This window comes from Coregonus clupeaformis, chromosome 7, assembly GCF_020615455.1.
Source record: "Coregonus clupeaformis isolate EN_2021a chromosome 7, ASM2061545v1, whole genome shotgun sequence".
NCBI lineage: Eukaryota > Metazoa > Chordata > Actinopteri > Salmoniformes > Salmonidae > Coregonus > Coregonus clupeaformis.
In genome coordinates this window covers 38,942,291-38,970,262 of record NC_059198.1, presented here as the reverse complement: position 1 = coordinate 38,970,262, position 27,972 = coordinate 38,942,291, and the positions used below count along the sequence as shown (strand labels likewise).

Below are 27,972 nucleotides of genomic sequence, written 5' to 3'. Positions count from 1 at the left end.
CTTCGTTAATTCCAAATATTATTTAACAAAGTAAAACGAGAGAGAGAGAGTCTTGGCACGGGAGCGGCGCTCATATGCCATCACTAGCGAGTGAGCTGCACATTATTAGGTGAGTCAGTGAAACTAGAAAGCATTTTTAGGACTATAATTTCCTCCTCATATTGTAGCATATAATATGTCTCCACAGACCTAGGCCTAGGCTATTGATGGATTCAAGGTCGTTTTCAGTGTCAAAGTAGCCTATTTCGATCATGTGTGCGTTATTATGGTACTTTCAAGACAACTGGTCGGAAAGTCGGAGCTCTAGAAAGAGGCCAGAGTTCCCCACTTGGAATTCCGAGTTGGATGACCGAATTTTCCCAGTAGGAGCTCGTTTTTTACCAGTTGTCTTGAATGCAGTTAAATCGGAAGTCGGAGATTTCCCAGCTCCGAGTTCCCAGTTGTTTTGAACGCGGCATGAAAAAAATATTACGCTTCATTAACCTAGGGCATTATAGACAATAAAAGCACAGTGCATCGATCTACTAGACTTCAAGCAGGGCCAGCCTACTTTCTGATACAAAATGCAATGATGTGTACTGAGCCTATTGCCCGTAATAAAGAGCAATGCGCTATGATAAACTGCGTCAGCTGCATTCATATAGACCAGGGGTCCCAAATTACATTCAGCTGTGGGTCGATTTTTCCTTGAGCGGATGGTCAGGGGGCCTGAACATATTTATACATTATTTGTACACTGCAAATTGACTGCAATAATTCCAAAGATATAGTATTTGACATAACAGAATAATGTCAAACCTTGATTACATTGGGATAAGATCGCATATGCCCCTATTTATGCGTGGGAATACTTGGGAAAATCACTTTGAGCTGTATTCCTGGTGATTTGACAGTCTTTTTTTGTATATATCTGAAACCCTATTTTTATTCTTAATTTCTTAACTCATCAGCATGCTTTTTGAAAGATAGCTTTTAATCAATCCAGATCAGTGGAGGCTGGTGGGAGGAGCAATAGGAGGATGGGCTCATTGTAATGGCTGTAATGGAATCATGGAACGGAGTCAAACATGTGGTTTCCATATGTGTGATGTGTTTGAGACCGTTCCATTGATTCCATTCCAGCCATTACAATGAGCCCGTCCTCCTAAGGTCCTCCAACTAGCCTCCACTGATCCAGATGCCCAGATATTTATAAGTGGGGACACGATCAATGAGGGCACCATCCAAAGTATGCATGCATAAATCATCAGAAACATTTTTACGTGATTTGGAAAATAACGTACACTTGCTTTTACCTGCATTTAGTACCAATTTCAGTCCGACAAATGCTTTCTGCAGGGCAATAAAGGCAGATTGAAGCTGTGAAAGAGCCTGGTCAGCTGTGGGGGCAATATCATACAGGTGAACATTTTTTAAATTTAATTTTTAATTTATTTTTTACAGATAAACCAATATTGTTAATGTAAATAGTGAAAAGAACCAGACCAAGAAACGATCCCTGTGGGACACCCTTTGTTATGTCCTGATTTAACACCATCAGTAAATACACACTGTGTTCTGTCCTTTACATTTTTTTCAAACCAGCTACATGCAGCCTGGTCCAGGCCAATTGATGAAAGCCTCTGAATAAGTAATGAGTGGTCCACAGTGTCGAAGGCTTTGGACAGGTCAATAAAAAGGGCCATAAAAAGGGCCGCACAGTGTTTCTTCTTATCCGAACAATTAAGAACATTATTTAAATCCAAAGAAGAAGCAGAGATGTTGCCTTCTGTGCATTTGTAGTTTGATTTTGATATGTTATTTTTGTACCTTCAGTCAAAGTTTAGTAGGCCTGAACTGTATTAGCGGATGGGACCAAAAGCTGCTGAACTGCAATCAGTTCTGTCCACAAAGAGATTGTCTCCCTTTTCAGAATCTACAAAAGCAATGCAATGTCTGAGCCTGGTCTGAGAATGATGCAAATTATACATTTCCTGTTAATGTTTCCAAGTTAGAGAGAGAAGGAGATAGGAAAACATGAAGGGGGGAGGGGACATTGTATGGACAATGAGAGAGAGAGACAGAGAGAGACACTGACAGGTGGGTAGACAGGGGTCAAAGTAAGATAAGCCAACAGTGCCTCTGGTTAAACTTCAGCCTGTAAACAGTGACATGGCCTACAGAATCAGCAGCCATACGCTTTTCAGGCACCCACAGATGCAGTCCTCGGTTATCAAAGAGAACATTCAGAAATGCTGCTGCTGGCAGAAAAGGCATTTGAAGCTCAAGTAATGGTTGCAGTGTGGGTTAATACACTCCTCTTATCTTACATTGAGAGTCCATGAGCGAGGCCTAAAGAGGCCCATCATAGAAGGTTACATGTAGGCTGATAAGGGATCAACAACTGTAAAAAGTAAAGTCTCGACCAGACCCTGGTCAGGCCAAGGAATGTCTGTTGTTCATTTGTTTGCATACTCAAATCAGGTCACAGAACCAGGATAGAAACTCAAATGTAATCTTCAAATGCACATTCAAAAAGAGAAGGCAGACAATGCTTTTATGATACTGGTTTGGTTGAAATATTTTAGAAATGTTTCCCCTTTGTTTTGAACCAAAATGAAAGGTATTGGGCTGACGATCAAACAATAATTATTGATGCTTGTTCTTTCATAACGTGACTAATGTGTCAACAATTAAACTTGATTCAGAATTGTATTTTTTGTTTGAACTTATACCATTTAATGGAACACGTTTATGGTACAGAACACAACTTCTATTAACATGTCAGTCAACCTTTGCCACTCTCCTTTGTTTCTTTCCTAAATGCTCCCCTCCCCTTTCTCGTCTGTCATCCATTGAGGAAAGACCTTTGGTCAGTATATTTCGCAAGTAGGCAGAAGTGAAAAACAACTCAAGTTTTAATCACTCACTCAATCACATCAATCAATAATTAGTGGTTTTGCAAACACTTCAGGGTGACTTTTCCCTTTTGGATTAAATGCATCACAAGCAATGTCTAACTAAAAGTTCTGGGCCATTTTGTGTAAATCTTCATTGACTGTAATGGAGATACACTGAGTGTACAAAACATTAGGAACACCTGCTCTTTCAATGACATAGACTAACCATGTAAATCCATGTCAAAGTTATGATCCCTTATTGATGTCACCTGTCCACTTCAATCAGTGTAGATGAAGGGGAGGAGACAGGTTAAATAAGGATTTTTAAGCCTTGAGACATGGATTGTGTATGTTTGCCATCCAGAGAGTGAATGGGTGAGAAAATACTTAAGTGACTTTGAACAGGGTATGGTAGTAGGTGCCAGGCGCACCAGTTTGACTGTGTCAAGAGCTGCAACGCTGCTGGGTTTCCTGTGTGTATCAAGAATGGGCCACCACCCAAAGGACATTCAGCCAACTCCTCATATTGCAGCATATAATGACACAAATGTGGGAAGCATTGGAGTCAACATGGGCCAGCATCCCTGTGGAACGCTTTCGACACCTTGTAGAGTCCATGCCTCGACGAATTGAGGCTGTTCTGAGGGCAAAAGGGGGTGCAACTCAATATTAAGAAGGTGTTCCTAATGTTTTGTACACTCAGTGTACACGTGAAGTACATATCCAAGAGAAAATTCAATAAATTTTTGTGCATTTTCCTTGCGTGCTCGTAATGGTTTGCATCTTTCGCCTTTGACTGAAATTGATTATGAATGTCTCAGCAGCCAAATTAGATAATTCCATCATTGCAACACACCAAAGCAAAACAGGGACCCTCAGACAATACAGCCCTATATGATAAGTAACTAAACTATTGATGCTTTATTGGAGGTCTGGAGCAGAGAGGGGGTTGTAATCAGTGTAAATACTGGATGTCTGCAACACTGATACACTCCCACAAACATGTTTGAATACACTCTTAGAAAAAATGGTTCTTAAGCTGTCCCCATAGGAGAACGCTTTTGGGTTCCATGTAGAACCCTATGTGAAAAGGGTTGTACATGGAACCCAAAAGGGTTCTACCTGGAACCAAAAAGGATTCTCCAAAGTGTTCTCCTATGGGGACAGCCGAATAACCCTTTACGGTTCTAGATAGCTCCACGGATATAAAATCAAATCAAATTGTATTTGTCACATGTGCCGAATACAATGCAGTTTTAAGAATAATAAGTGTTAAGTAAAAAATTGATAAGTAAAAATAAAAAAAGAAGAAAAATAGCAAATAACAAATAATTAAAGAGCAGCAGTAAAATAACAGTAGCGAGGCTATATACAGGGGGTACCGGTACAGAGTCAATGTGCAGAGGTACAGGTTAGTCGAGGTAATTGAGGTAATATGTACAGTACCAGTCAAAAGTTTGGACACACCTACTCATTCAAGGGTTTTTCTTAATTTTTACTATTTTCTACATTGTAGAATAATAGTGAAGACAACAAAACTATGAATTTATTTTTATTTTTGTATCTATATTTATTTATTTATTTCACCTTTATTTAACCAGGTAAGCCAGTTGAGAACAAGTTCTCATTTACAACTGCGACCTGGCCAAGATAAAGCAAAGCAGTGTGATAAAAACAACAACACAGAGTTACATATGGGGTAAAACAAAACATAAAGTCAAAAATACAACAGAAAATATATATACAGTGTGTGCAAATGTAGCAAGTTATGGAGGTAAGGCAATAAATAGGCCATAGTGCAAAATAATTACAATTAGTATTAAGACTGGAATGATAGATGTGCAAGAGATGATGTGCAAATAGAGATACTGGGGTGCAAATGAGCAAAATAAATAACAATATGGGGATGAGGTAGTTGGGTGGGCTAATTTCAGATGGGCTGTGTACAGGTGCAGTGATCGGTAAGGTGCTCTGACAACTGATGCTTAAAGTTAGTGAGGGAGATAAGTGTCTCCAGCTTCAGAGATTTTTGCAGTTCGTTCCAGTCATTGGCAGCAGAGAACTGGAAGGAATGGCGGCCAAAGGAGGAGTTGGCTTTGGGGATGACCAGTGAGATACAGTGGGGAAAAAAAGTATTTAGTCAGCCACCAATTGTGCAAGTTCTCCCACTTAAAAAGATGAGAGAGGCCTGTCATTTTCATCATAGGTACACGTCAACTATGACAGACAAAATGAGGAAAAAAAATCCAGAAAATCACATTGTAGGATTTTTAATGAATTTATTTGCAAATTATGGTGGAAAATAAGTATTTGGTCACCTACAAACAAGCAAGATTTCTGGCTCTCACAGACCTGTAACTTCTTCTTTAAGAGGCTCCTCTGTCCTCCACTCGTTACCTGTATTAATGGCACCTGTTTGAACTTGTTATCAGTATAAAAGACACCTGTCCACAACCTCAAACAGTCACACTCCAAACTCCACTATGGCCAAGACCAAAGAGCTGTCAAAGGACACCAGAAACAAAATTGTAGACCTGCACCAGGCTGGGAAGACTGAATCTGCAATAGGTAAGCAGCTTGGTTTCAAGAAATCAACTGTGGGAGCAATTATTAGGAAATGGAAGACATACAAGACCACTGATAATCTCCCTCGATCTGGGGCTCCACGCAAGATCTCACCCCGTGGGGTCAAAATGATCACAAGAACGGTGAGCTAAAATCACAGAACCACACGGGGGGACCTAGTGAATGACCTGCAGAGAGCTGGGACCAAAGTAACAAAGCCTACCATCAGTAACACACTACGCCGCCAGGGACTCAAATCCTGCAGTGCCAGACGTGTCCCCCCTGCTTAAGCCAGTACTTGTTCAGGCCCGTCTGAAGTTTGCTAGAGTGCATTTAGATGATCCAGAAGAGGATTGGGAGAATGTCATATGGTCAGATGAAGCCAAAATATAACTTTTTGGTAAAAACTCAACTCGTCGTGTTTGGAGGACAAAGAATGCTGAGTTGCATCCAAAGAACACCATACCTACTGTGAAGCATGGGGGTGGAAACATCATGCTTTGGGGCTGTTTTTCTGCAAAGGGACCAGGACGACTGATCCGTGTAAAGGAAAGAATGAATGGGGCCATGTATCGTGAGATTTTGAGTGAAAACCTCCTTCCATCCGCAAGGGCATTGAAGATGAAACATGGCTGGGTCTTTCAGCATGACAATGATCCCAAACACACCGCCCGGGCAACGAAGGAGTGGCTTCGTAAGAAGCATTTCAAGGTCCTGGAGTGGCCTAGCCAGTCTTCAGATCTCAACCACATAGAAAATCTTTGGAGGGAGTTGAAAGTCTGTGTTGCCCAGCGACAGCCCCAAAACATCACTGCTCTAGAGGAGATCTGCATGGAGGAATGGGCCAAAATACCAGCAACAGTGTGTGAAAACCTTGTGAAGACTTACAGAAAACGTTTGACCTGTGTCATTGCCAACAAAGGGTATATAACAAAGTATTGAGAAACTTTTGTTATTGACCAAATACTTATTTTCCACCATAATTTGCAAATAAATTCATTAAAAATCCTACAATGTGATTTTCTGGAAAAAGAATTCTCAATTTGTCTGTCATAGTTGACGTGTACCTATGATGAAAATTACAGGCCTCTCTCATCTTTTTAAGTGGGAGAACTTGCACAATTGGTGGCTGACTAAATACTTTTTTTCCCCACTGTATACCTGCTGGAGCGCATACTACGGGTGGGTGTTGCTATGGTGACCAATGAGCTAAGATAAGGCAGGGATTTGCCTAGCAGTGATTTAAAGATGGCCTGGAGCCAGTGGGTTTGGTGACGAATATGTAGTGAGGACCAGCCAACAAGAGCGTACAGGTCACAGTGGTGGGTAGTGGGTAGCTTTGTTGCGAAATAGGAAGCCGATTCTGGATTTAACTTTGGATTGGAGATGCTTAATGTGAGTCTGGAAGGAGAGTTTACAGTCTAACCAGACACCTAGGTATTTGTAGTTGTCCACATACTCTAGGTCAGACCTGTCGAGAGTAGTGATTCTAGTCGGGTGGGCGGGTGCCAGCAGCGTTCGATTGAAGAGCATGCATTTAGTTTTACTTGTGTTTAAGTGCAGTTGGAGGCTACGGAAGGAGTGTTGTATGGCATTGAAGCTCGTTTGGAGGTTTGTTAACACAGTGTCCAATGAAGGGCCAGATGTATACAAAATGGTGTCGTCTGCGTAGAGGTGGATCTGAGAATCACCAGCAGTAAGAGCGACGTCATTGATATACACAGAGAAAAGAGTCGGCCCAAGAATTGAACCCTGTGGCACCCCCATAGAGACTGCCATAGGTCCAGACAACAGGCCCTCCGATTTGACACATTGAACTCTATCTGATAAGTAGTTGGTGAACCAGGCGAGGCAGTCATTTGAGAAACCAAGGCTATTTAGTCTGCCAATAAGAATGCAGTGGTTGACAGAGTCGAAAGCCTTGGCCAGGTCGATGAAGACGGCTGCACAGTACTGTCTATTATCGATCGTGGTTATAATATTGTTTAGGACCTTGAGCGTGGCTGAGGTGCACCTATGACCAGCTCGGAAACCGGATTGCATAGCGGAGAAGGTACGGTGTGATTCGAAATGGTCGGTGATCTGTTTGTTAACTTGGCTTCTAAACACTTTCGAAAGGCAGGGCAGGATGGATATAGGTCTGTAACAGTTTGGATCTAGAGTGTCACCCCCTTTGAAGAGGGGGATGACCGCGGCAGCTTTCCAATCTCTGGGGATCTCAGACGTTACGAAAGAGAGGTTGAACAGGCTAGTAATAAGGGTTGCGACAATTTCGGCGGCTAATTTTAGAAAGAAAGGGTCCAGATTGTCTAGCCCAGATGATTTGTAGGGGTCCAGATTTTGCAGCTCTTTCAGAACATCAGCTGTCTGAATTTGTGTGAAGGAGAAGCGGGGGGGCATGGGCAAGTTGCAGCGGAGGGTGCAGAGCTGGTGACCGGGGTAGTGGTAGCCAGGTGGAAAGCATGGCCAGCCATAGCAAAATGCTTGTTGAAATTCTCGATTATTGTAGATTTATCGGTGGTGATAGTGTTTCCTAGCCTCAGTGCAGTGGGCAGCTGGGAGGAGGTGCTCTATTTCTCCATGGACTTTACAGTGTCCCAAAACTTTTTGGAGTTAGTGCTACAGGATGCAAATTTCTGTTTGAAAAAGCTAGCCTTTGCTTTCCTAACTGCTTGTGTATATTGGTTCCTAACTTCCCTGAAAAGTTGCATATCGCGGGGGCTATTCGATGCTAATGCAGTACGCCACAGGATGTTTTTGTGCTGGTCAAGGGCAGTCAAGTCTGAGGAGAACCAGGGACTATATCTGTTCTTAGTTCTGCATTTTTTGAATGGTGCATGCTTATTTAAGATTGAGAGGAAAGCACTTTTAAAGAACAACCAGGCATCCTCTACTGACGGAATGAGATCGATATCCATCCAGGATACCTGGGCCAGGTCAATTAGGAAGGCCTGCTCGCTAAAGGGTTTTAGGGAGCGTTTGACAGTGATGAGGGGTGGTCGTTTGACCGCGGACCCATTACAGACGCAGGCAATAAGGCAGTGATCACTGAGATCCTGGTTAAAGACAGCGGAGGTGTATTTAGAGGGTAAGTTAGTCAGGATGATATCTATAAGGGTGCCCATGTTTACGGATTTAGGGTTGTACCTGGTAGGTTCCTTGATAATTTGTGTGAGATTGAGGGTAACTAGTTTGGATTGTAGGATGGCCGGGGTGTTAAGCATATCCCAGTTTAGGTCACCAAGCAGTACGAACTCTGAGGATAGATGGGGGGTAATCAATTCACATATGGTGTCCAGGGCACAGCTGGGGGCTGAGGGGGGGCTGTAGCAAGCGGCAACAGTGAGAGACTTATTTCTGGAAAGGTGGATTTTTAGAAGTAGGAGCTCAAACTGTTTGGGCACAGACCTGGATAGTATGATAGAGCTCTGCAGGCTATCTCTACAGTAAATTGCAACTCCACCCCCTTTGGCAGTTCTATCTAGACGGAAAATGTTGTAGTTGGGGATGCACACTGAATTTTTGGTGGCCTTCCTAAGGCCTTCACCCTTTGCCTTTATGACAGCTTTTCACAAAATGCAAATAGTCCGGGTAGCCATTTGATTAGCTGTTCAGTAGTCTTATGGCTTGGGGGAGAAGCTGTTAAGAAGCCTTTTGGACCTAGACTTTGTGCTCCGTTACCGCTTGCCGTGTGATAGCAGAGAACAGTCTATGACTAGGGTGGCTGGAGTCCTCTGACACCGTCTGGTATAGAGATCCTGGATGACAGGAAGCTTGGCCCCAGTGATGTACTGGGCCATTCGCACTACCCTCTGTAGTGCCTTGCGATCGGAGGCCGAGCAGTTGCCATACCAGGCGGTGATGTAACCAGTCAGGATGCTCTCGATGGTGCAGCTGTAGAACTTTTTGAGGATCTGAGGACCCATGCCAAATCTTTTCAGTCTCCTGAGGGGGAATAGGCTTTGTCGTGCCCTCTTCACGACTGTCTTGGTGTGTTTGGACCATGATAGTTTGTTGGTGATGTGGACACTAAGGAACTTGAAGCTCAACCTGCTCCACTACAGCCCCGTCGATGTGAATGGGGGCGCGCTCGGTCCTCCTTTTCCTGTAGTCTACAATCATCTCCTTTGTCTTGATCATGTTGAGGGAGAGGTTGTTATCCTGGCACCACACGGCCAGGTCTCTGACCTCCTCCTTATAGGCTGTCTCATTGTTGTCGGTGATCAGGCCTACCACTGTTGTGTCATCGGCAAACTTAATGATGGTGTTGGAGTCGTGCTTGGCCATGCAGTCATGGGTGAACAGGGAGTACAGGAGGGAACTGAGCACGCACCCCTGAGGGGCCCCCGTGTTGAGGATCAGTGTGGCAGATGTGTTGTTACCTACCCTTACCACCTGGGGGCAGCCCGTCAGGAAGTCCAGGATCCAGTTGCAGAAGGAGGTGTTTAGTCCCAGGGTCCTTAGCTTAGTGATGAGCTTTGAGGGCACTATGCTATTGAACGCTGAGCTGTAGTCAATGAATAGCATTCTCACATAGGTGTTCCTTTTGTCCAGGTGGGAAAGGGCAGTGTGGAGTGCAATAGAGATTGCATCATCTGTGGATCTGTTGGGATGGTATGCAAATTGGAGTGGGTCTAGGGTTTCTGGGATAATGGTGTTGATGTGAGCCATGACCAGCCTTTCAAAGGACTTCATGGCTACAGACATGAGTGCTACGGGTCGGTAGTCATTTAGGCAGGTTACCTTAGTGTTCTTGGGCACAGGGACTATGGTGGTCTGCTTGAAACATGTTTGTATTACAGACTCAGTCAGGGACAGGTTGAAAATGTCAGTGAAGACACTTGCCAGTTGGTCAGCGCATGCTCAGAGTACACGTCCTGGTAATCCATCTGGCCCTGCGGCCTTGGGAATGTTGATCTGTTTAAATGTCTTACTCACATCGGCTACGGAGAGCGTGATCACACAGTCGTCCGGAACAGCTGATGCTCTCATGCATGCTTCAGTGTTGCTTGCCTCGAAGCAAGCATAGAAGTAATTTAGCTTGTCTGGTAGGCTCGTGTCACTGGGCAGCTCGCGGCTGTGCTTCCCTTTGTAGCCCGTAATAGTTTGCAAGCCCTGCCACATCCGACGAGTGTCAGAGCCGGTGTAGTACGATTCAATCTTAGTCCTGTATTGACGCTTTGCCTGTTTGATGGTTCGTCGGAGGGCATAGCTGGATTTCTTATAAGCGTCCGGGTTAGAGTACCGCTCCTTGAAAGCGGCAGCTCTACCCTTTAGCTCAGTGCGGATGTTGCCTGTAATCCATGGCTGCTGGTTGGGGTATGTACGTACGGTCACTGTGGGGACAACGTCATTTATGCACTTATTGATGAAGCCAGTGACTGATGTGGTGTACTCCTCAATGCCATCGGAAGAATCCCGGAACATATTCCAGTCTGTGCTAGCAAAACAGTCCTGTAGCTTAGCATCTGCATCATCTGACCACTTCTGTATTGAGCGAGTCACTGGTACTTCCTGTTTTAGTTTTAGCTTGTAAGCAGTAAACAGGAGGATATAATTATGGTCAGATTTGCCAAATGAAGGGCGAGGGAGAGCTTTGTGCGCGTCTCTGAGTGGCGCAGTGGTCTAAGGCACTGCATCGCAGTGCTAACTGTGCCACTAGAGATCCTGGTTCGTATCCAGGCTCTGTCGCAGCCGGCCGCGACCGGGAGACTCATGGGCGGCGCACAATTGGCCCAGCGTCGTACAGGGTAGGGGAGAGAATGGCCGGCAGGGATGTAGCTCAGTTGATAGAGCATGGTGTTTGCAACGCCAGGGTTGTGGGTTCGATTCCCACGCGGGGCCAGTATAAAACAATATATATATATATATGTATTCACTAACTGTAAGTCGCTCTGGATAAGAGCGTCTGCTAAATGACTAAAATGTAAATGTAAAATGTCTCTCTGTGTGGAGTAAAGGTGGTCTAGAGTTTTATTCCTCTGGTTGCACATTTAACATGCCGGTAGAAATTAGGTAAAATGGATTGAAGCTTCCCTGCATGAAAGTCCCCGGCCACTAGGAGCGCCGCCTCTGGATGAGCATTTTCTTGTTTGCTTATGGCCTTATACAGCTCATTGAGTGCGGTCTTAGTCCCAGTATCGGTTTGTGGTGGTAAATAGACAGCTACTCTCTTGGTAAATAGTGTGGTCTACAGCTTATCATGAGATACTCTACCTGAGGCTAGCAAAACCTCGAGTTTGCACAGGTCATTGATTGAACAAGTGGATGACTCATTCAGGGGTGTCAGTTGGGTATGGCAGTCGGCTATTTAGCATATTGTTAGCTAGCTTTAGGACCATGTGGAGCATCGGTCGGAGAGCAGCTGCCAGTATGCTGCCTTTTCTCTCACTTTTAGAAAGTAGAGACAGTGCCAGTTTGCTTTGCCGGTCAGCCATTCAGGCAGCGCATCCATTGCTTTGAATTTGATGTCGGCATTTGAACTCTGTATAAGCACTGCGTGACATCTGCTGATGTAAAAAGGGCTTTATAAATTGATTTGATTTGATCTCTGCCTTGTAAGCCTTGTTGTAATCTAATAACCAGGGGTTAATTGAATTGGGAATTGGGCGGTGGAGGAGCCCTCCTTTTTGATGACCATTCATTTTACATTCGAAACCAAGAGCTATTCTATTTCTATTAAAATATAGATTTTGATAGCTGTAGGCCTAATTTATATTTTAATTCATATGCCTAGTAGGCTAGTGCAATTTTTGTTTCAAGTATTGGTATAAAAATAAGCACAATTGAACTACTTTCCCCAAAATCGTCCTACACGTCCTGTTTTTGGCTTCAAAGACAATAACAATTGTAGGCTACACTCTTTAAAAAAAGGTTCAGAATAGAACCAAAAGGGGTTCTATGCTTGCTTCATATATGGTACCCTTGGGTTCCTATAAAGGGTTTTATATGGAACCAATTTTAGTTCTAGAACCTTAAGGGGTGCCATATATGAATCAAGCATAGAACCCTTTTTTATAACCATCTCACAAATGTTCCTAGAGCACAACTACTGAGCAAGCCCAGAAGCCCTAGAGCTAGACCCTTCATCCAACTGGTCACTACCTACACCCTGCAAAGTCCAGAACTACTAGGCATCATCAAAAACATTGGGATATTCTACGCTCAGACCCAGCTCTAGGTAATACATTTCAGCAGCCTCCTGCAGTGCTTACTGTAGAGCTAAAAACATTAAAGACAGGGCAACCTGGTCTCAGAGCATTTCATATTATTCTGTACGTAAATCCGTGACACTCCATTTAACGTTTTAGCTAATTAGCAACTTTTCAACTACTTACTACTTTTTAGCTACTTTGCAACTACTTGGCATGTTAGCTAACAATTCCCCTAACCCATTTAGCTAACCCTTCCCCTAACCCTAACTTTAACCCTATAACCTAACTCCTAAACGTAACCCTAACCTTAACTCCTAACCCCTAGCATTTTACATTTACATTTTCGTCATTTAGCAGACGCTCTTATCCAGAGCGACTTACAGTTTAGTGAGTGCATACATTTTTCATACTGGACCCCCCGTGGGAAACGAACCCACAACCCTGGCGTTGCAAGTGCCATGCTCTACCAACTGAGCTACAGGGGACCCTAACGTTAGCGAGCTAGCTAACGTTAGCAACCTAGCTAGAATTCGTAACATATCATAAGCTTTGCTAATTCATAACATATACTGAACAAAAATATAAATGCAACATGTAAAGTGTTGGTCCCCTGTTTCATGAGCTGAAATTAAAGATCCCAGAAATGTTCCATACACACACATTTTGTGCACTAATTTGTTTACGTCCCTGTTAGTGAGCATTTATCATTTGCCAAGATAATCCTTCCACCTGACGGGTGTGACATAAAGAAGCTGATTAAACAGCATGATCATTACACAGGTGCACCTTGTGCTGAGGACAATAAAAGGCCACTCTAAAATGTGAAGTTTGTCACACAACACAATGCCACAGATGTCTCAAGTTTTGAGAGAGCGTGCAATTGTCATGCTGACTGCAGGAATGTCCACCAGAGCGGTGGCCAGATAATTGAATGTTCATTTCTTTACCATAAGCCACCTCCAACGTTGTTTTAGAGAATTTGGTAGTACGTTCAAGCGGCCTCACAATCGCAGACCAAGTGTAACCATGCCAGTCCAGGTCCTCCACATCTGGCTTCTTCACCTGTTGGATCGTCTGAGACCAGCCACCTGAACAGCTGATGAAACTGTTGGTTTGCACAACCAAAGAATTTCTGCACAAACTATCAGAAATTGCTCACCTTCGATGGCCACTGACACGCTGGAGAAGTGTGCTCTTCACGGATGAATCCCAGTTTCAACTGTACTGGGCAGATGGCAGACAGCATATATGGCGCCGTGTGGGTGAGTGGTTTGCTGATGTCAACGTTGTGAACAGAGTGCCCCCATGGTGGCGGTGGGGTTATGGTATGGGCAGGCTTAAGCTACGGACAACGAACACAATTGCATTTTATCTATGGCAATTTGAATGCACAGAGATACCGTGATGAGATCCTGAGGCCATCACCTCATGTTTCAGCATGATAATGCATGGCCCCATGTCGCAAGGATCTGTACACAATTCCTGGACGCTGAAAATATCCCAGTTCTTCTGTGGCCTGCATACTCACCAGACATGTCACCCATTGAGCATGTTTGGGATGCTCTGGATCGACGTGTACGAGAGCGTGTTCCAGTTCCCGCCAATATCTAGCAACTTCGCACAGCCATTGAAGAGGAGTGGGACAACATTCCACAGGCCACAATCAACAGCCTGATCAACTCTATGCGAAGGAGATGTGGCGCGCTGCATGAGGCAAATGGTGGTCACACCAGATACTGACTGGTTTTCTGATCCAAGCCCCTACCTTTTTTTTAAAGGTATCTGTGACCAACAGATGCATATCTGTATTCCCAGTCATGTGAAATCCATAGCGTAGGGTAGGGCCTAATTAATATATTTCAATTGACTGATTTACTTATATGAACAGTAACTCAGTAAAACCTTTGAAATTGTTGCATGTTGAGTTTATATTTTTGTTCACTGTACAATACGAATTGTAATTTGTAACATATCATACGAAATGGGTGATGGACATCCCCAAATTAATACATACCATACGAAACGTAACATATACTAAATGGACAGTCTCGGATTTACATTGTGACGTCACGAGAGGCTACACAGCTTTCAGCGGGATTGCTCAAGTAGTGCAAGGAGACAAGGTTCAAACAAAACAAGGATTTTATTATAGGTCTTGGGAAATTAACGAAAATATAACAAAATTCTGTTCTCTTGTGGCTCTTTAAGGGTTAACAGTTCAGGGATGTCTCTTCCACATCCAAAGTCATAATTCTCACTCGCTCAGATAACTTTTCCCCAGCCTTACTGTAGTCCACGTTGCAGCTAGTGGCCAACCCAGCAAAAAGTCCTTCCAAATGTCTCTCACGTATTTCCACAGGTGCATATATCCAAAGGTGAGTATTTCCCAAAGGTAAGTATCTCCAAATCCTTATATTCCTCATGGAAGTGGACGTGCAGCCCTCTTGTCCTCCAGAGAGCCCAGGTTGGAGACTGTGTCTCTTCCCTTCCCAAACCTTCAGCTCATCAGCTCCTCATTTGTTTCAGCTGCGTGGGAAGATTGGCCATAGAGGGGTGGAGTTCCCGACCATACCAGCAGATGGAGCCATAGCTGTCTGGGTTTGCAGCCACCTCAGGGGGATGTAACGTCCCTCCAGGACACAGCCTCTCGTGACATCACACATCCCCCTCCTCGGGACCGACGTCCTCGTCGGGGTAAAGGCAGCGAAGAAGGCATCACGCCGGGAGAGGGCGTCCGCATTGCCGTGGTGCTTGCCAGACTGCTCTCTCTTCAACTCCTCCAACTCTAGGACCAGGGACTCAGCCTCCTGTTGTCTCTCCTTGAGTTTCTTACTGAACGCATCAGCCTTGGTTTTAGCAGAGTTTAGCTTCTGTTGAGCAGCTTTCAGTTCCTTCTCTCTCTCTGCCTCCGCATTCTTCATCTTGTTCTCCAACACTTTGTACTTCTCCTCTGCCTTCTTCTGGACCTCCTTACTACTGCGCAGGGTCTCCTCACACTCCTCGATGGTCCTGCGCAGCCTCTCCAGCTCCTCCTGTTGCTTAGGGAAGGAGCTCTGTTGGAGGTTAGCCTGGAGGATATCTAACTCTTCTGTCTTCATGTCTAACTGTTGCTTTAACAAACGATACCTCTCAGCGGTCCCCTTCAGACCAGACAGTTCTTTGTCCAGATTCTGTAGCTCCGTCTCTGTGTCGGTCTGGGCACCTGCCATCCCTATCAGAGCCCGGGCGGGAGTGAGTAACTCGGAGGATTGCACCGGAGCCTTCCCAGGATGAGTCTTGCCTCTCCGTTTCCGAGGTACTCGGGTTATCCTCTCCTGAGACTCTCTCCAGAGTGGGTAAAAGGCTGGGCAGTCTCGTCCAATTAGGACAGGGACGGGAGGGAATCAACCACCCCACGCCGTCGTGTGTATGGTTCCCCGTGTGCTGGTCATTGTAAGTTCAGTAATGGGGTATTCTCTGGTGTCCCCATGGACACAGGAAACTGGGAGGACTTTCCCGGGGGTCAGACACGTTGGGCCCACCAAATCCTTACGCACCAGGGTGGCCCGGCTACCAGAATCCAGTAAGGCCTCCACATCATGGTGATTCACAGTTACCGGGCAGGTGGGGGGTCGATCTGGGCCGCCATCTACGACTCCCAAGAGCGAGGCAAAAACGGTGTGTGGGTGCTGAGCTGGAGGACTCCGCAGTGGGCATAGGTTCCTCGGCTGGTTTCCCACACTGCCAGGAGATATGTCCCATCTCCCCACACCGGTAACACTGTCGAGTTTCCCCCCTCCTGGTGTACTCTTCTTGGACCCGCCTGGTTTCTGGCTCCCCCTGGAGCCGGGATAAAGTCCTGACGTGGCTGGGTTCGAGACCTTGGGGTCCTTTGGACGGGTTCTTCCCATTTGTGGTGGGGCCGCACTCCTGGGGTCTTTTCGGGAAGCATTCAGCATCTCCGCTGTGGCCTGGTACTTTTCCACAGCTTCCACGGTCAGATCAGCCGTGGTCAAGGCCTGTTGACTGATGAACCGTTTTGCCTCATAAGGCAGGGCGCGTAGGTAACGATCCACCACAACGGCCTCCACCACCGCCGCTGCTGTATTCCTCTGCGGATCCAGCCATTTCCCTTGCGATTCGGACAAGTTCATGCATCTGCGCCCGAGGAGGTTGGTCTGGTTGGAAGGTCCAGCTGTGAAAGCGCTGGGCCATACCAAACTTTGTGAGTCCATATCTGCTGAGGATCTCAGACTTCAGGGCATCATAGTCAGTAACCTGGTCAGGGCCCAGGTCCCGGACAGCATTCAGCGATTCCCCGGTTAGAAAGGGGGCTAACAGACCAACCCACTGTTGCTTGGGCCAGGCTTCCCCTAGTGGCCGTGGCCTCAAATGCATGCAGGTATGCCTCAATGTCATCGGTAGCTCCCATCTTAGATATAAAGTCACTTGCCTTTATTGGGCGGGTATTTTGGACCACCCTCTGTCTCTGCAACTGCAATTCCTCTGCCTTCAGAAGGTTGGCTTTCTTTTGCTCCTCCAAGAGAGCCACGTTTGCTTGCATCTGGGCTTGCTGGCCAGCAACAAGGGCTTTCAATATGTCCTCCATTTCAGTCGGCGGGAGCCTACGGCCAACTTGGAAAACTGGGTGATCAAACCTTCGGTATCCTCCTCTGACATGCACTATTAACGCTTGAGCGAGCCCGTATTCTCCACCATCTGTGACGTCACGAGAGGCTACACAGCTTTCAGCGGGATTGCTCAAGTAGTGCAAGGAGACAAGGTTCAAACAAAACAAGGATTTTATTATAGGTCTTGGGAAATTAACGAAAATATAACAAAATTCTGTTCTCTTGTGGCTCTTTAAGGGTTAACAGTTCAGGGATGTCTCTTCCACATCCAAAGTCATAATTCTCACTCGCTCAGATAACTTTTCCCCAGCCTTACTGTAGTCCACGTTGCAGCTAGTGGCCAACCCAGCAAAAAGTCCTTCCAAATGTCTCTCACGTATTTCCACAGGTGCATATATCCAAAGGTGAGTATTTCCCAAAGGTAAGTATCTCCAAATCCTTATATTCCTCATGGAAGTGGACGTGCAGCACTCTTGTCCTCCAGAGAGCCCAGGTTGGAGACTGTGTCTCTTCCCTTCCCAAACCTTCAGCTCATCAGCTCCTCATTTGTTTCAGCTGCGTGGGAAGATTGGCCATAGAGGGGTGGAGTTCCCGACCATACCAGCAGATGGAGCCATAGCTGTCTGGGTTTGCAGCCACCTCAGGGGGATGTAACGTCCCTCCAGGACACAGCCTCTCGTGACATCACAACATACAGAATAATACGAAATGCTCTGAGACCAGGTTGGACAGTGTTGTCAGATCTGATGTCAGTCAAAGCTCAAACAAGACCAGACTCCTGCCTATTTCCCCGGCAACTACAAGTGTGGCAATTGTACCCAATGCCAGTACACCAGATGTATGAAAAGTTTCTTGCAGTGGTGGAAAAAGTACCCAATTGTCATACTTGAATAAAAGTATAGATACCTTAATAGAAAGTTGCTCAAGTAAAAGTGAAAGTCACCCAGTAAAATACTACTTGAGTAAAAGTCTAAAAGTATTTGGTTTTAAATATACTTAAGTATCAAAAGTAAATGTAATTGCTAAAATATACTTAAGTATCAAAAGTAAAAGTATAAATAATTTCAAATTCCTTATATTAAGCTAAGCAGACGGCACCATTTTCTTGTTTTTAAAATGTACGGATAGCCAGGGGCACACTCCAACACTCAGACATTATTTACAAAATATGCATTTGTGTTTAGTGAGTCCGCCACAAAGGAGGGGTTCGTGCTGATTGTACGGAGATTGTGACAGCCGGTTAAATGGCATCCCTTGAGAAGGCAAGAACAAAATGTACAGTGGGGAGAGCAAGTATTTGATACACTGCCGATTTTGCAGGTTTTCCTACTTACAAAGCATGTAGAGGTCTGTCATTTTTTATCATAGGTACACTTCAACTGTGAGAGACGGAATCTAAAACAAAAATCCAGAAAATCACATTGTATGATTTTTAAGTAATTAATTTGCATTTTATTGCATGACATAAGTATTTGATACATCAGAAAAGCAGAACTGAATATTTGGTACAGAAACCTTTGTTTGCAATTACACTGCAGCAGGGATTTTGGCCCACTCCTCCATACAGACCTTCTCCAGATCCTTCAGGTTTCGGGGCTGTCGCTGGGCAATACGGACTTTCAGCTCCCTACAAAGATTTTCTGTTGGGTTCAGGTCTGGAGACTGGCTATGCCACTCCAGGACCTTGAGATGCTTCTTACGGAGCCACTCCTTAGTTGCCCTGGCTGTGTGTTTCGGGTCGTTGTCATGCTGGAAGACCCAGCCACGACCCATCTTCAATGCTCTTACTGAGGGAAGGAGGTTGTTGGCCAAGATCTCGCGATACATGGCCCCATCCATCCTCCCCTCAATACGGTGCAGTCGTCCTGTCCCCTTTGCAGAAAAGCATCGCCAAAGAATGATGTTTCCACCTCCATGCTTCACGGTTCGGATGGTGTTCTTGGGGTTGTACTCATCCTTCTTCTTCCTCCAAACATGGCTAGTGGAGTTTAGACCAAAAAGCTCTATTTTTGTCTCATCAGACCACATTACCTTCTCCCATTCCTCCTCTGGATCATCTAGATCGTCATTGGCAAACTTCAGACGGGCCTGGACATGCGCTGGCTTGAGCAGGGGGACCTTGCGTGTGCTGCAGGATTTTAATCCATGACGGCGTAGTGTGTTACTAATGGTTTTCTTTGAGACTGTGGTCCCAGCTCTCTTCAGGTCATTGACCAGGTCCTGCCGTGTAGTTCTGGGCTGATCCCTCACCTTCCTCATGATCATTGATGCCCCACAAAGTGAGATCTTGCATGGAGCCCCCAGACCGAGGGTGATTGACCATCATCTTGAACTTCTTCCATTTTCTAATAATTGCGCCAACAGTTGTTGCCTTCTCTCACCAAGCTGCTTGCCTATTGTCCTGTAGCCCATCCCAGCCTTATGCAGGTCTACAATTTTATCCCTGATGTCCTTACACAGCTCTCTGGTCTTGGCCATTGTGGAGAGGTTGGAGTCTGTTTGATTGAGTGTGTGGACAGGTGTCTTTTATACAGGTAACGAGTTCAAACAGGTGCAGTTAATACAGGTAATGAGTGGAGAACAGGAGGGCTTCTTAAAGAAAAACTAACAGGTCTGTGAGAGCCGGAATTCTTACTGGTTGGTAGGTGATCAAATACTTATGTCATGCAATAAAATGCAAATTAATTACTTAAAAATCATACAATGTGATTTTCTGGATTTTTGTTTTAGATTCTGTCTCTCACAGTTGAAGTGTACCTATGATAAAAATTACAGACCTCTACATGCTTTGTAAGTAGGAAAACCTGCAAAGTCGGGAGTGTATCAAATACTTGTTCTCCCCACTGTATGTCAGGAGAAGTGCAGTATTATCATAAGGAGACGTATACTTGGAATACGTAGCAGGAATGGAGGGAAAAGGGGAGGCAGAGGAGGTCTAAGAGAGAGAGGGAGGAAGAGCTTGAGTCGGTTAACAATGGCGAAAAAAGGGAGATGGTTTGTTAAAGAAGAATGGTAGAAAGTATAAGCAGAGTGAGCTGAAGACAGGAGGAGAAATGGAAGTGAATGAGAGCGAAATATCGGAGGATGTAGGTGTGGTGAAGTTCTCGGAGCCTGAGGCTTGCACTGAGGGTCAGGATAAAGATGTGTCTGTGACCGTAGGTTTTTGGAAAAAGTGGACCCTTGCCTTTTGGCTGATCCGTTTGTGGTTTCAGCATGGGTGAAAACAGAGTTGGGTGAGTGGAATCGGTGAGGGTAACCAGAAGTGGTCTGGTGATAATTCTTTGTTTCTGCTGGTCAGAGGGAGCAGGCGCTCTGCGTTAAACGAATGGGGGCAAGAGATGTGAATTGTTTTGCGCTCAAGAAAAGGGCGCCATTGAAAGGAGTGATTACTGGGGTAGCAGTACATGTAAAAGTTGACCAACTCCCGGTGTTTGTGATGCTCGTCGTTTGGTGCGACGCAGACAGGGTGGCGTGAGTGGTGAAACAGAAGAGTCATTGTCTGTTCTTTTGAGTTTTGATGTTGAGTCTTTGCCCTACAAAGTGATGTTAGGATATATAAGTTATCCTGTACGAGCTTTTGTGCCGAATACATTACGTTGTTACAGGTGAAGCTTATGGGCATGTGGCAGCAGTGTGTAGGAGGGAGGTTCCTAGGTGTGAGAAGTGTGCAGAAGGGCATGAGACAAAGGAATGTGTAGCATTGGGGAAAGTAGTGGTATGTGTTAATTGTAGGGGTGCCCATGGGGCCGGGGATCAGAAATGTCCCGTGCGAGAGAGGCAGGTTGAGGTTTCCAGGGTTAGAGTAGTGTGGAAGTTGACATATGCTGAGGCAGTGAAGAAAATAGAGGAAGATGGGTCAAGGGGGAGGGATCATGAGAGGATTGGTGTGAGTAGTAAATCTGTACCAGTACAGAGGGATAGGTCAACAAGCAGGGGCGGTGTGTTCATTAGGGCGATATGGGCGACGCACTGCCAAACGGGAAAAGGAAGGGATTTTTTTTCTAATCAATTATATCACGGCAACAGTAGTTATCAGTGTTCTAATCTAGACGTCTGATCTGCCACTAAATGTCCAATCAGGCTAAAGTCGTGCTTCAAATGTCCCCGCCCGTTTTGGGGCGATTTCAGTCAGGTTGAAAATCGCCCAGAAGTCTCTCATAGCCTCTAACGTAAAATAATTTTTTTTCAAATATCAGAGCTTTCAATACAATCTCTATGGGTTTCTGAGGGCTTGCACTTACGCGCTTTCGTCATACGTAACATAACCATGAACGTAACTAAGAAAAGAGCGGGTAGCCTCATCAATCAATTCACTACTACTGTCAAAATGGCTAGCCTTCAGTGCAACTCGATTGTCTCTTTGAAAGAAGTTCCTTTTTGTCGGCGAACAAATCAAGATAAATTGGCAACGAAACAATTAGGACCTCCCAGACCAAATTTAATAATTCAACAGGTTTCTACTAAGCAGAGTCGTGAACACTGTCTCACGAGAATCGAGACGACCTCATAGAATGTTTTGAAGCCATTCGGACGGGTTCATTGGGTTCATTTGACCAGCCCACCGTGAGAGAGGCATCTGGCTACGTGAGGATGCTACATGATGAAGATTTTATTTTTTTTCCTGCGGCTTTTTCACAAAATCATGCCCCAACGTCGACATTCTGTACCAGAAGCTACAGAAGAAGGACATCGATGCTGTCTTTATCAAACGTGCCCTCGACAGCTTCACAAGCAGTGTGCAGGCCATAAGGTAAGATTAAACAATATCATTCGATCTTTCTCAAAGCAGAGCTTTATTTGAAAATGTATGCATGAAAGGAGACTGCATTTGTGTTTGAAATTACATTATTCTCATTATATATGGCCAGTGGTGTAATCTAGCTTATTTTATATACTATGTGTACTGTACAGTGGTGCTCATAAGTGTATGAACACATTCTAAAGTTGACTAAAAGAGGAATACAAAAATAAAAAAATCATCTTTTGGAAATTGATCTTAATGACTTAATTAAAAAGTTGGAAAATCCAACCTTTAAGGACACCAATTTTCTTTTCTTTTTTATTCCTCTTTTTAGTCAACTTTAGCATGGGATCATAAGCTTTATGAGCACCACTGTATACTGTGCTGAACATCCAGGCTATGTGAGACACAAAGGCTAACTTAAACACTAAAGACTTTATGCATCCCTGCCCATTTTAAGTGGAACTGAAGTATTTGTACTATACATGGATACATTGCATATACCTGTGCATCACATAGACAACAGTACTGTACAAAGCCAACAAACACATTGGTCTGTTTGCCTTCAGGGACTCCTCTCAACAGCAGCTGCAAGAAGCAACAGGAGCCAAAAGACCCAGAACAGCTTTGAGAGAAGAGGAGAAGCAGAGGCTGTCTGAAGAGGTCTGCAACACCATCCTGGATCACACCAAAGAAAGGTTCTCTTTCTCTGGCCACCTTGTGAGTGCTACCTTACTGCAAGCAGACATGTTTGAAAGGTACTGCCATTCATTTCCTGATGAGGCTCTGAATGCCACTGTGAATGCATACCCCATGCTGAGCAAGGCAAAGCTCAAGACAGAACTATCTCTGATCTATGAGAATCCTGAATTCAAGGGATGCTGTGGTCCACTGGCACTGTACCAGGTTCTCATGAGCTACAACCTCCAGGAGACGTTCTCTGAGACTGTGACTCTGTTGAACATCCTCATAACTACTCCCATGACAACAGCTGAAGCTGAGAGATGTTTCTCAACTTTGACACGAGTTAAGACATTCCTGCGAAATTCAATGGGCCAGGAACGTCTGAATGCACTGGCCATGCTTTCCATGGAGAGGGAACTAGTCCTCAGCATGCCTGATTTCAATGAGAAAGTCCTGTAGCCTCTCTCTCTCTTTGTCCCTCCCTGTCTGTCTCTTTAACACACACACGCCCAAATCAGTTCACAGTTGATGTTGTTTAAAATAGTTATTTTTCATTTAAAAAAAAGTTTTTTTTTAAATAATCTGTTCATTTTTACAAATCTATACAATTGGCCAGAATATGGTTGTTCATATTTACAAATCTATACAATTGGCCAGAATATGGTTGTTCATTTTTACAAAGCCATACAGATAGCTGTGTTTACCTTTTCTAGAAATTACTTTCAAATTCTGTTTTCAGGCAAAATGTCTATCACTGTTCATTTTCACAAATCTATACAAGAGGGCAGAATATGGAAGTCTATAAAAATGTCTTATTACCAATAACTTGCATCAATGTTTTCAGTAGCCTCTATCAAAAGCTCCTGCTTGCTTGTTGTGAATTATGCTCAGGTGCACATATTTCCAATTCAACCAAGAGGCAAAAAATGTGGTAAAAGCTCTTGTTGATCCTGCAATCTGAACAAATACCAAGATGCTGTATTTTCAGCTGATATTTCATTTGTTTATGGAAATGCATATTGTTTATGCAGTGTTGAGGAATGTGAAAGAACACCCTTGATTATTTTTACTGTGATAACTTATTTTGATTTTGTAAGCCAACACTTTTGAGATCAGTCAATAAATGCTTCTGGTATTGACTTATATGCTGCCCCTGTCTTCATGTTGTTGCTGGACATATCTTTTTAAAAATGTGTGTAGGTCACCTAAATCATCAGAAAAATTGCCCCCCCTGAGAATTTTTTCAGGAGCCGCCACTGTCAACAAGTGATATATGTTTCAGTAAGATTGGATTTTTAGCATTTATAGCAATGGTTATCAACTGTACTGCAGGGATGGAACGTAAGTCGCAGAAAATTGCGGTTGTGGTGGCAGCTGCAGAGAGGTATTTGGGTGTGCGAGACTTGACATCAGAAGAGTTACAGGGTGTGTTTAGTGGTGGTGTCCCATCCTTTCAGGTTGTTGGCCTGAGGTAGGACTAAATAGATTTAAATAGTGGAGTAGGGTGGTTTTATTTTTTTGTGAGTGTAGTGTTAGATGGTAAGGTATTTGTTTATTTATTTATTATTTTTTTCAAGCAAAGTATAATGTGATCTATGCGATTCACTGCCCGTGCGGGTTATTTTGTGTAGGAGAGACCTCAAGAGAGTTACACACTAGAATGTGTGAGCACCGAAGTGCCATTCGAGGTGCTGACCCCAACAGCCCAGAGGCCCTCCATTTCATTTCCCCATAGGCTTTTTGCGAACGAGCCATGGCAGCGTTAGTGCCTACAAAAAGACGCCATTACTATTGCTCAAACTCATTCCATGGATGGCCTAGTGTCTGCTGATTATTAAAGCCATAATAAACTACAAATTCCACGATGCTGCATCTTGATCTTCAAAACTGGAAAGTACGGAACACTGAAACGAGTTTACTTACTTTCATTTTCACTTTTTGTGCTGACTAACTGCGGCTGTTTTCCGCGTTGTGCACTATTAGACATTTAGGATAATCGCGCATTCTTTCAACTATTTAGTTGTTGCCTATTATTGCATTGAAACGGTTATTCTTTGACTATCAAATAAATATATTTCCATCACACAAGATGACTTCCATAGACATTCGCCCGGAGTCCAAGAAGATGGTAGGTTGTCAATTTAAATAGTGTAATAACAAACAGAAGCCAGGTAACTTATCAAATGTAACCTAGAATAATTAATGGCTGTAGCCTACCAATTTCATGTGTGTTTAGATAACTCACCAGCCCTGATAATCGTCAAGGCGTTTTGATAATTAGACCAACAAAAGAGCCAGGTGAGGTCACATCAGGTGACCTTACCCCGGCTATGATAGTCAGATAGTCAGGTGTAAAGTAGAGACAGTGGGAGTTGGGTTTGCTGCTGTGACTTGAATACGGTTTCATTTACAAAAATAAATACATCGTATTTCTTTGGTTTCAATTTCCTAGGTCGATTACTTCTGCACTCAGCTCGCTAAAGAGGTAACGGCCATATTTATTTTGATAGTCTAGTAAGCACATTTTAGATGGTAATCATGACTATGTCCATCTTTGGTAACTTATGTATTTCCTGTGCGTTATAGGCAGAGACCTTGGTCACATCATTCTTCCCTCAGAAGATTGCAGAGATGGAGATGATATTGAAGGTATGGACAGATGTGAGGCCATGAAAAACACAAGCACACATTTCGATCTCAGTCCAAATACATTGACACAATGCTATTGTAAGTAGGCAAATACGAGCTGTTTGTCAATGCTTTGTTTATAATTCATACCCTTTGAAATGGTCCCCAGAAATCCTTTAGCACTGATGGCCTGGCAGCTCTGAAGTCACCTCTGGACATCCCAATACCAGACCCAGCTAAAGAAGAGGCAAAGAGAAAGAAGAAAGAGGAGGTCCAGACATTTCACTAATTCAGCATTCTATCATGATTAACCCCTTGGATTACATTGGAATCATTCAAAGTAGTATCAACCATGCATACGGGCACGTGGCTGAATCTTGCAAATCCTTTACCCCATTCCTCTTTTCACTTTTTTTGTCAGAAAGAGGCAAAGGAAGGTAAGAAAGACAAGGACGTCGAGAAAGAAGATGAAGACGCAGGTAAACAAGACACAATACCACCGATGTACCACCACGGTTAGATGTTAAATTGCCCCCAATCCTAATCTTAAAAACGTCCTCCAGAGATTTTTTCACTTTTACTGTTGAAAAGCGATATCCCCACTTGTGCTATGTCAAGACATACACTACCGTTCAAAAGTTTGGGGTCACTTAGAAATGTCCTTGTTTTCGAAAGAAAAGCAATTTTTTCGGCCATTAAAATAACATCAAATTGATCAGAAATACAGTGTAGACATTGTTAATGTTGTAAATGGCTATTATAGCTGGAAACAGCTATTATTAGTGGAATATCTACATAGGCTTACAGAGGCCCATTATCAGCAACCATCAGTCCTGTGTTCCAATGGCACGTTGTGTTTGCTAATCCAAGTTTATCATTTTAAAAGGCTAATTGATCATTAGAAAACCATTTTGCAATTATGTTAGCACAGCTGAAAACTGTTGTGCTGATTAAAGAATTAATAAAACTAGCCTTCTTGAGACTAGTTGAGTATCTGGAGCATCAGCAATTGTGGGTTCTACCTTTTAACCATTAGAGGGGACACACAAATCAAATCTTAGATCAGTGCATTGGGATAGCTTCATCCTACTTTGGATTTTCTCATGGTGTTTCTCCCTAGGGCCTTCTTGTGGTCCAATCCCTTGCAACGAGAGAGTGGAAAGTCTTCTGAAGGAGATCAAGCCTCAGATCCAGATACTGAAGGAGAAACTCAACACCGTCAGTCAGCCCTTTGTCTCTATTACTCTGTATTGGCCAAACTGTTATTTTACATCTAAGATTCACTAGCAGATCTCTATTGCTAAATAGGTGAGAAGGCATGTGAATTGTAAGGTAAGTGTGTAGAGAAATACATAAATACTATAATCTCTTGCTCTGGCAGGTGTCAATGTGGGTGCAACTTCAGATTCCCAAAATTGAAGATGGGAACAACTTTGGGGTAGCTGTTCAGGTCAGTCTTATGACTTTCTGAGAATAATAAGATATTATTGTCATATCTGTTATACATTGATATATATTATAGTCATACCTCAGTTATATTATGTTTGTTACCTTTATAGGCCTATGTTCATGAATGTTGTTCCACAGGAAAAAGTGTTTGAATTGTTGACCAATACTCGCACAAAGATCGAGGGATTCCAGACACAGATCTCAAAGTAAGAGACTTAGACCAAAATATCAAATCATTACAATTAGTTGTGTAATTACTCTTTACCTACATACTGTCTAATTAGTTATGTAATCAATGTGTTAATGTGACTAACACACACCTTCATTATTTGTGATATGTTGTCAGGTACTACAGTGAGAGAGGGGATGCTGTTGACAAGGCCTCAAAAGAGCCACACGTGGTTAGTATCCCTCTGTGTTTTGTGTGTGTGTGCATGTACATGCATGTGCTCACTTTCGATGGTGTGTGTGTGTTAACCATATTGCGTGTACTTATACCTCAAGGGAGACTACAGGCAGCTGGTGCATGAGCTGGACCAGTACCAGTACTGTGAGCTGCGCATCGTGGTTCTGGAGATCCGCAACACTTATGTAAGCCAAGATGCCTTATGTATCATTCATTTTTTCCCTTCATTAGAGATCAAGTGCTCAGCATCCCCATAATGTTCAACCCTAAGTTGAATAACCTTTACCAGTGTGAAGAAGTATTAACCTCAAAGAGACCTCAAGTTGTCATCGGAAACCAAACCCTGTTAACAAGTGAACAAATTGATTGAGTCAATAATTTACAATGCCTCTCCTGCTATTTGCATTGTACTTACCTACCCTGACATCTTCCACTGTTTGATGCCCTTGTTGTCATGAAAGGATGGTGTAAGTGATGATGATGAAATACTTTCAGTGATGTAATTACCCTGCTATTTCTGTCACCCACTCACCAGGCCGTGCTGTTGGACATCATCAACAAGAACTATGACAAGATCAAGAAGCCCAGAGGGGACTGTAAAGCCCTCATCTACTGATCAACTGACTGTTGTATGTGCACTGGAGACAGCAATACACACATACTCCTACTCAACCATTCACTGGTTATGATACAAATCGTGTAGTGTAACATGTTCATTGATTGTTGGGTAACTGAATACTTTAGACAGTTCATTTAAAAACGTTTTCATTATTCATCAATGATAAAAAATAACCCTGCTGTATTACACAATCATTTTTATTCAGATTTCAAAATAAAGCAGTGATAACTGACATAA

At 43.8% G+C, this 27,972-nt stretch overlaps 1 protein-coding gene across 2 annotated transcripts; it reads left to right on the top strand.

The window, feature by feature from the left end:
- Positions 1-34: 34 nt before the first annotated feature.
- On the top strand, positions 35-27,972 carry LOC121570441 (proteasome activator complex subunit 1). 2 transcript variants are annotated; one of them, XM_045221396.1, is made up of 11 exons: positions 35-109; positions 25,086-25,118; positions 25,220-25,282; positions 25,431-25,532; positions 25,683-25,740; positions 26,382-26,479; positions 26,643-26,711; positions 26,849-26,916; positions 27,057-27,111; positions 27,215-27,301; positions 27,652-27,972. In XM_045221396.1, the coding sequence occupies exons 3-11, from the start codon at positions 25,265-25,267 to the stop codon at positions 27,730-27,732; spliced, it is 636 nt and encodes a 211-aa protein (XP_045077331.1). In that variant the 5' UTR covers positions 35-109; positions 25,086-25,118; positions 25,220-25,264; the 3' UTR covers positions 27,733-27,972. The 2 variants fall into 2 exon arrangements, with proteins under 2 accessions (XP_045077331.1, XP_041737835.1); XM_041881901.2 differs by lacking the exon at positions 35-109 and adding an exon at positions 24,500-24,761.

Coding starts and splice junctions, on each gene's coding strand:
- LOC121570441 (XM_041881901.2), top strand. CDS start 24,723: ATGACTTCCATAGACATTCGCCCGGAGTCCAAGAAGATG. Junction 26,712..26,848: donor ACTTTGGGGTAGCTGTTCAG/GTCAGTCTTATG, acceptor GTTGTTCCACAG/GAAAAAGTGTTTGAATTGTT. Junction 27,112..27,214: donor CCTCAAAAGAGCCACACGTG/GTTAGTATCCCT, acceptor TTATACCTCAAG/GGAGACTACAGGCAGCTGGT.